Raw genomic sequence first — 9,515 nt, forward strand, 5'->3', positions numbered from 1 at the left:
GTGCAGTGATATACTACTTGTAATTTTTAAGACTTACAGTTTACTCTTAATTATCCATTAACTAATGACATTGAAACTTTATTAAGTGTTAGAAATACTGAAACGTAGTACTGTATTTCATGTATAAAAGAATGTACATAGATGCCTTTATATAGGAGGCATATGTGTGCAGTACAAGTAAATATGTGTGCTATACAAGTAACCTAATTGGGCCTAAAGCCCACAACACTATATATGTTAACAGCCCCCCTCAAACTCAAGGTGGATGTGAGACCAACTTGAGGTTGTCAACCAAAGTACGAAGGCGTCCCTTAGGATGTGACTTGGTGAAGATATCTGCAAGTTGATCTTTAGAGGAGACTGAGATCAGTAAACACTGTTGGGAGCACTGCTTTGGCCTATGCTGCTGCAACTGGAAATGTGAATATTGCCAAGGCAATGCTGAAGAAAAACAGAGACCTGCCAAACCTAGGTAGTGGGATGAAACCACTGCTCATGGCTGCTTTATTAGAACACTATCAAATGGTGGAACATCTTTCTCGTTCGACAAGGACTTGGGAGTGGGATATAATAGATCAGACTGAACTATTTGTCACTTATGCCAGGGTTGGGTACTACGGTAAGTATAAGTTATTTCTTGCCTTGGTTTTTATCTTCTTCTTCTTCTTCTTATTATTATTACTTAAGTCGTATTGGTGAGTAATAAAAATTTTGCTATATAAAATTTACAAATTAATAGGTTAATAATTATGAAAAAAGTTTTTTTGAGATTAAAAAAATCTTAAAAAGACTTTTTAGACATTTATTTATTATGAGAAAAAAATCATAATCACACATCATATGTTTTCTTTTAAGGATAAAACCTGTTATACACGTTCTGTTAAACTCAAATCATGTTTTTACCTCATGATTTTAGGTTAAAAATAATGAGTATTTAATATGGTGTGTGTAAGAAACATTACCCTTCATTTAAAAAGAATTACTTGACATAACTATAACTCTTGGAATAACTGTCATTATTTAATTCCCAATATCTTGACTCTACTTGTAACTTTTTTTTTTTTTTGGGTTTGAGATAGATATTTTACTTTAATCTCTATATAAGTATATACGTGTGCTCCACCTTTACAAGAATTTGTGTTTGTAGAGTGACCATCTTGATAAAAGTGTGCAGTGATATACTACTTGTAATTTTTAAGACCTACAGTTTACTCTTAATTATCCATTAACTAATGACATTGAAACTTTATTAAGAATGTCTTTCTTTTGGCTTATCCTCGTCTTGCTACGTGTATAATTAATAAAATATAATATTTGGCCTAACAAGTATACCACTAAATTGTTATAACATAGTGTGGGACGACATGTATAGTAGGAGAGTACTATATATAATACACAGCAACTTGTAGATGATCCAGAATGACTTGTAGCTCAGTAAATGATGAGTCAAATGAATTGTAGCTCGTCTTGTTGCATAGCTGGTTTAACAGGAACTGAGTGCATGACGGAAAAATAAGTTCACTACTTTTTTCTCTTTGTCTGGTATAAACTTTCAAAAGAGAAATAATCAAAATGTTCCTTCAAGAATACTTTTTCTCAGTAATGTATAACTAAATGGTAAATGCTAGAACACAAACCCAGAAGCAAGAAGAAAATCCGTCATGATTTTCTTTGCTTTGAGTATTTCTTTTTGGTGTAAAATTTATGCAGGTCAAGCCTTGGAAATGATGGAGGTCAACTCTAATTTAGCTACCGCTAAAAACAGATTCAATGATACTGCATTGTATGTGTTAGCTCGCAAACATTCGGCATTTGTTAGCGGAAGTCAACAAGGAATTTTAAGGAGACACATCAATTCATGTGAGTTATTCCAACTCAATTTTTGGATGAATGAGATGATTTTTATTGATAAACAAAAATAGCACATCAATACAATGTACATTACACAGCACTAAAAGTTCTTACTAATCGACACTATATTTTCAAACAAATCACTACAGTTACAAAGCAAAAGACACTTCTTCCCTCGGCAACCAAATGGTATCAAACGTAGAAAGAATGAACTATCATATGCTTACTAATATTTTAACAGACTTCTTATAAATGTTCTGTGTACCCTTAAGCCCAAATTCACATTAGGATAATTCTAATAGAAGACAGGATTTGAAAAGGCTGAAGTGATTTGTTAAAGTATCTAAAACATAGCTTTGGTACAACGTTAAAATAGGGAAAAAAATATAGAGAAACAAATTAAGCGAAAGTAAGGGAAATAGAGAGAAAGTAGGCATTAACGTGGTTAGTACTAACAGCCTATATTTATAATAGAAAGTATTTACTATAAAAATTTCATATTACAATGAACCATAAGGTATATATAGGAGCTAATTATAGGAACTAAGACTAGGCCAAACCTAGACTAACCCTAGTATTTGAGTAGTTGAGCTACAAGTATGATATAAGTTGCTTTGCTTGTTTTATAAGCCTATGGGCCTACAATGTATTTGGGCTTTAGCCACATCTTTGACACTTCTCAAATTCAAGATAGAATCTGAAAGATGCATTGAGCTTGGAATGTAAGCTCATAAACATTTCTGAGATGTCGTGAATATAGACACGAGTGAACGGACTGGATGTAAAATTGATTAGTCACAATTGTAATGAATTGTGCAAAATACTAGCGATGTCAATGAACAACAATGGTTGTGATCAAAGAACAACTAAACTAGAGGCCAAAGAGTGGCTACTGTATTTGAGGACGACAACACTGTGGCCTATGGCCTGAGGAATATTGGCAATGGAAGATGTCGTCATGAAGCACATTAGCAGGTTGAAAATTTTCACATAGATCGAACCAAAAAAAGAATGAGTGATACACCTATTAATGTGACTTTGGAGCCTTAAATGAGAAAACCAGTCCCAAAATCAAAATCTACTTGGGAAACGGAGTAGGATAGTGCCTTACCCATAGAGAAAAAATGTCCAGAAGTGCCTTGACAAAGGAGGTCAACTTTCAACGATCAATGACAACATGATCAACAATCAAATGACAATGGTCGATGATTAGACGACAGCGTCAATGGTCAAATAGAGGCATGGCCAATGATCAAAGCTGGTGGTCAATGGTTAACAACAATGGTAGACAGTCAGTACTTGCAAGGCACTAATTGAGAACCAAGGCTTGTCGAGGAGAAGACATGTGGCAGACTCTAGGGCTAACGAATGATGATTGACCGTGGGCTCCTAGAATCCTATTTGAAGGCGAAAAAAAAGGGTCTAATACCAGGTTGAAGTTATTGAAACATAACTTTAATACTTCGTCAAAACAAAGAGAGAAGTAAAATAAAAATAATGTAGGGGGAGAAAAAGTCCTTCAAGGGCTTCACTTTTACTAGCTATAAGATTGTATTACAAATGAACCCTAAATATTGAATATATAGGAGCTAACAATAGACTTTAGTTACTCTACAGGTACTTGTGTCTACAGTATACATTACCCTATTGGGCCGCATCATTTTTATTATGTTTAACAAACAATATATCTATTTATGATCTAGCTGCTCGATTCTTTTTATAAGTTATTATTCAGGTATGGATAAATTTTTCGATCACTGTCATTTCTAGGGATGAAGTTAAAACAGGACTCAAAACAAATTCAAGCCCATGAACTGGTTAAAGAAATATGTGTTCGCGCTTACAAATATGACGTTGAGAGTTCAAGTGAAAACCAAGAGTTATCACAATCACTATTTGTTGCAGCTGAAGTAGGCAATGTTGAATTCTTAATTGAGCTTATTCGTTTTGACCTTGAGCTAGCATTAAAAACCGATCAAACCAATCGAAGCATATTTCATATTGCTGTTGAGGAACGCCACGAGAGCATCTTCAATTTACTACATGAAATAGGCTCATTTAAGGACCTCATAGTGGAAAATATAACCAATGTTGGAAACAACATGCTACATTTAGCTGCAAAATTGGCACCTCAGCATAAGCTCAATGCAATATCAGGAGCAGCTCTTCAACTACAACAAGAACTATTATGGTTCGAGGTACTTATAATTTGCTTCGTTTTGAATTCGTTAACTGTTCTGTCTATATATATAGACATACAGTACATATGTTTTTGTATTTAGAAATATGGATCTTTTACTCACAACATTGTTCTTTCTCTTTCCTCTTCGTTATTTATACATAACCATTTCATAGAAAGTTCTCGCCTGCATCCACTTAGTCTTTTCAATTTTTTACATTTAGATTTAATTTCTACATAAAGCATTCTAGTACTAACAAGTCTCTCATGCGATATTTCCCATGATTCGCAATGGAAAGGAGGTGGAAAAGTTTGTTAAATCGTCATTGAAGGAAATGAAAAATGAAGCAGGGGAAACACCGTATGTTTTATTTGCAACGATGCACGAGGAGCTAAGGAAGGATGGAGAGAGTTGGATGAGGAAGACAGCTAACTCATCAATGGTGGTTGCTACACTAATTTGTTCTATAATATTCTCTGGCCAAACAACTGATGGAATAAAACATAGTTCTGAGAATTCTAATCTTGAACTGGCCTTTTCAGTTTCAAGTGCAATAGCATTATTTTGCTCATCAACATCCCTAATAATGTTCTTGTCCATCCTTACCTCACGTTATTCATACAATGACTTCCTTGTGTCATTACCTATTAAGTTGATGATTGGAGTCGCATCACTTTTCATCTCAATTGCCAGCATGATAGTTGCATTTTGTGCATCCTTCAATTTGAAATATCATAATCATCAGGGATTTCCATTGATGGCTGTTGTGTTTGGGATATTTGCCTGTGTACCGATCTTATACGTGTTGCTGAAGTACCGCCTATTATTTGATATAGTCCGATCTACCTGTTTCTCTAGCTCTCTGTTTAAGGCAAGACATCGATTACTTTACTAGCACGCAATGGCCAGTCAAGTGCAACTAGTCAAGCTTTTCTGTTGCTTTCTTTTGAATCTGCAAAATGTAAATGAATAAATTTGAACTCCATTATATTGCTGGGACGTGCTCGAGTTTGTATATTTTTGTTAAGCTTTTCTGTTGCTTTCTTTTGAATCTGTAAAATGTAAACGAATAAATTTGAACTCCATTATATTGCTGGGAGGTTCTTGAGCTTGTATATTTTGTTCAATGCTAATTTCTCTCTCTAAGGATCTTGGAGATGAAACTAGTGCAAAAGTAAGCGTTGTTTATTTGTTGCGAATTGAGGTAATTAATTATATGGAGACTTTACACACTACTCCCTTTGTGTTATCAGTATTGTACGTTTTTAGACCCCTTAAAACGCAGGTTGATTAACCTGGTTATTTAGATAAGTGATTACTTAGATAAATTATTCAGATCTAGGTTAGCACATTCAAATCATATCATGTAAATAATGCAGAAATATAAAGAACACATGATATGATAACCCAGGAAAACCAAATCGGTAAAAAAATCTGGGGAGAATTTAACTTAACTATCCTCAAGGTAAAATAGATCCACTATGAAAAAATTGAAGTTTTTACAATAGAACTTAGACCATTAACATCTTATTGTTATCTCGTGTAGAAAACTTACTATCATGACCATATGATAGCTCCTAGTCTACGGACTATTTCTTTCCTTGATCTATTGCAACCACAAATACTCTCACTTGTGACTTTAAGACTCCACTCAAAGGTTTCAGATCTTCTTTAAATTCTTTATGTAGCAACTGAAGCGATCACCAAGTTCTTGACATAATCTTAATCTTGATAACTCTAAGTGTGTATGAAGGTAAACACCTCTAGATCTCACAAGAGATTCAACACACAGTACATCAAAAGACCTCTAAAACGTAGCTAGAGTTTTTCCTTTTATACTTGGAGTAAAATATAAAACCCTATATGTCAAACCGGGCTTTGGCTGTATTGGAAATTCTGCAGAAAAAAATAATCTGCACGAGATTTGATCGATCGAGCCTTGCAGATTTAGTTCGATAAATTCTGCAGTCCCTCAATTCCAACTTTACAAATAAACACACTTCGAGTAGCCTAAATCTAGACTCTAAGTTTTGATCATAGTTTGCCAATACATTACAAATTGAAGTTCTAATACATTTAGTTCCTAAAATCTTAGAACCTAACAAGTATTCTTAATAAACCCATTTGGATGTTCTATTTTCATAAGTTTTGAAAGACATATCCTTCTTTACATATAGTATTATTGATATTCATGACCCTTTTGATTCATAACTTTGGAGTTGCTGTCTACTCCCTTAATAAAATCATTTCTTATGAAATAATTTAAGTGACCGTGCCTATGATTATTTACTTTTTAGTAACCCTACCGTGGGGGCAATATACGATCCCATAGGAGCAATTCATGGGAGTGACTATCGTTGTGAGGGAAATACGCAAGACATGGCATTTTGAAATTTGAAATTTTAACATTGCGCTTGTATATATGATGATTTGTTTTTGAATTCACAATCATTGTTGTCACTATCATATGATATATGACACATGTCGTATTTTGTACAAAAAATTCTGTATCATAAGTGCTCATAAATAGTGGTTCATATTTGTTAGGTTCTAAAAATTTAGAACAATTGGCGAACCGTCAGTACAAATTTGTCTAGATATAGATTTTTAAGTCTATAGGGTATATTAGACAATGCTCAAATTATTACAAGTCAAAATACAAGAATTAGGAAGCTGCAGGTTCAAAGAATTTGAAACATGCCAAGTTCGACCGATTGAGACACAGATTTGCAGAATTTAATTTCAACCCAATCGTTCATTAAACCCATTAAGTGATTAGAGTTTTAGATTTAATTCTCCTAGTATTTAAAGGAAACCTTAAGGCATGTTTTAGGGGTTTTTAGTGAGAGAAGAGTGCTTCTTGTGCCTTAAATTGTAGATCTAGGGTTTTTATACCCAAATCTTTCTAAACTTTCTACCGGCAATATTCCTTGAAGAAACTCAAGATCTGGTGTTGTAGAAGTTACTACATACAAGATCAACTACTGCTGATGATCTAAAATTTTGAGTGGGATTTCAAAGTCACAAACGTGGGTATTTGTGTTCAACAAATTCAGATAGATGAGTCTGTGGATTCGGAGTTACGTGTGGTCACATGAATAAGTACTACAAGAGGTAGCTTTAATTTAGGGAAAAATCTATTGTAAACACTTTCATTCTATTTAGTGAATTTGTTGCCTTGATGATAGTTTAGGTTAAATCCTCCTCAGTTTTTTTACCTTGAAACTGGGCGGTTTTATTGGTTTTCCAGGGTTATCATATCGCTTATTTTCTTTACTTTTCTGCATTAAGTGATATGATTGTTTGTGTTTAACCTAGATCTGTTTAAATGAACTAAGTAATAACTTGATATATAATTAAGTTAAAAAATCTGAGTGTATAGTAGTCTAAACAAACAAACAGTATCTTATCATAGTTAAAATTATATGTATCATATAATATATATAATATATAAACATGTGACTCTAAAATGAATTTTTTTTTTTCTTTTTTTTTGGGGGGTTAAAATTTGTGCTTTTATTTGAATCCAACAAATTGTTAGACTCGTTTTAAACACAAAATTATTAGGTTACTTAATTGAGCCCCAATAAAATAACATGTTCATAAGTTTTATTTATTTATTAGTCACTAACCCGTGAGATGCACGGGAATAGCTACTAGATGAGTTTCAAGAAAAAAAAAAAAGCAATGTTTTATTTATTAGTTTTTTATGGGAATGAATAAGAGATATAATGTTGCGTCTCTAATTTAGTTTGTGTTGTATATATAAATATATACAAGATAGATTGTGGTATATATAACAAAATGTGCCTATTGAATGAAAATGTGTCCATTGACCGAAAATGTGCATGTTGAATGAAAATGTGTCTATTGAATGAAAATGTATCTATTGACCGAAAATGTGCATATTGAATGAAAATGTGCTTGTTGAAGGGTTATAATCATTTGGGTATAAATAATGGTTCATATTCATTTGGTAACTTCTTCTTAACTTCTTCTCTTTCATTTTTCTTAGAAACACAAAAAACCTGTAGGTATTTTCCAAAATTGCTATTTGTAAATCAGGTTTTTTTATTATTAAATAGTGAAAAGGTTTAGGAATCAAGCCACACAAACGGTAGCAACAATAATATTGAATGATTTCTTCATTTGGTGACTTTTTCTCAACTTCTTCTCTTTCATCTTTCTTAAAAACACCATAGATTTTCTATATAAACTCACTCAAGCAAGGCCTTCTTACCCGCCTTTTCTCCATTGCTTTTCCTTTCTTCTCTAAAACTCTATTTTCTCTTGTGAGTTCTCTGGTTTTTCTTTATCTCTTTGCAGTCCATTTTTGATTAGTCTTTTTTTTCTTTTTCTTTTCTATTTTCTTTGGGCTACTTCTTTAGAGTTAATCAATATTCTTATTTTCTTGTTGATGCTTAAAGGTTTATTACACGCAGAAGCAATGGAATTGATTAATGAAACCGTCAGTGTTCACTGAGAGGAATTGCTAGCATTCCTTTCAAGGTATGATGCGGTTAGATTTGATAAGTACATTCTATGTATCCAAAAACTCTTCTGAATAATTTGATTCTGACTTGGGATTTTTGGATGTTATAGGCTTGGGGGCAAACCTAGAGGGATCTACAAGACCAAACAACTTCTAGAGGAGTTCGAAAAAAAAAGTTATTTAGAATGTTGCTTTTATTCCGCTAGACGAAAAGGTATAATGTTTCGGTATTTTTAAATGTAGATGAGGCACTAATTTGTATAGCCATGAGATATAGATATAGATTAATTTATGTAGCCATTTGGTACAATAAGGAGTGGATAACAAAAAGTCAAAAGGTGCCTATTGATCGAAAAGGTGCCTATTGGCTGAAAATGTGTCTCTTGAATGAAAATGTTCCTATTAACCGAAAAAGGTGCCTATTGAAAAATGAAAAGTCACAATTGTTCGATGTTTTTAAATGTATACGTGGCATTAATTTGTGTAGTGGTTAACAAAAAATCAAACGTTTCGGCCATTAGTTATTACTAGTCACTAACTCGTGCGATACATGGAATAGTTAAATAGAAATTAAATATAATTACATTCTTTAGGATATTAACTTGAAAATATATGAAAATAAAACCATTTATTCAAAATAAAAGTTCTCATAAAAATAAAGATAAACTTGTGGAGACCAGCCAACATTCTGAACATAAATTAAGCTAATAAAATGGATGGATATCATGTATAGGTTATCAACCTGTTTGAAGTACCAAAAATTACCTTTGTGGAGGATAGGGCCAAAGCACCTGATGTTGCATGTTCTGAGAATACATTTTTGATAACATTGGCTTCTATCACATCACCTGAATAAGGGATTCAAAGACAGGGCCATATGATTTACACAAAGGTGTAGAAGTAGCATAGGCATTTACATAATCAACCTAGTTAGGATGAAAGCTGGATTGCAGGTTATAAAAATGTGAGCATATTATAACAAACCCCAATTA

The 9,515-nt window shown here is 33.0% G+C and overlaps 1 protein-coding gene across 1 annotated transcript; it reads left to right on the forward strand.

Annotated features, from left to right (window-relative positions):
* The first annotated feature begins 141 nt into the window (after positions 1-141).
* LOC136064768 (uncharacterized) lies at positions 142-5,055 on the forward strand. The gene is made up of 5 exons (XM_065766940.1): positions 142-177; positions 355-619; positions 1,711-1,860; positions 3,622-4,049; positions 4,330-5,055. Exons 1-5 carry the CDS (start codon positions 142-144, stop codon positions 4,924-4,926), a joined length of 1,476 nt encoding a protein of 491 aa, XP_065623012.1. The 3' UTR covers positions 4,927-5,055.
* Positions 5,056-9,515: the final 4,460 nt, after the last annotated feature.

The sequence above is a fragment of the Quercus suber genome, unplaced genomic scaffold (genome assembly GCF_002906115.3).
Source record: "Quercus suber isolate HL8 unplaced genomic scaffold, Cork oak 2.0 scaffold_759, whole genome shotgun sequence".
NCBI lineage: Eukaryota > Viridiplantae > Streptophyta > Magnoliopsida > Fagales > Fagaceae > Quercus > Quercus suber.

What these genes read in the sequence shown, in the direction of transcription:
- LOC136064768 (XM_065766940.1), top strand. Translation starts at nt 142, where the DNA reads ATGCCTTTATATAGGAGGCATATGTGTGCAGTACAA. An exon ending in TGCCAGGGTTGGGTACTACG is followed by an intron (nt 620 to 1,710) that starts GTAAGTATAAGT and finishes AAATTTATGCAG; the next exon opens with GTCAAGCCTTGGAAATGATG. An exon ending in AAGAACTATTATGGTTCGAG is followed by an intron (nt 4,050 to 4,329) that starts GTACTTATAATT and finishes CGCAATGGAAAG; the next exon opens with GAGGTGGAAAAGTTTGTTAA.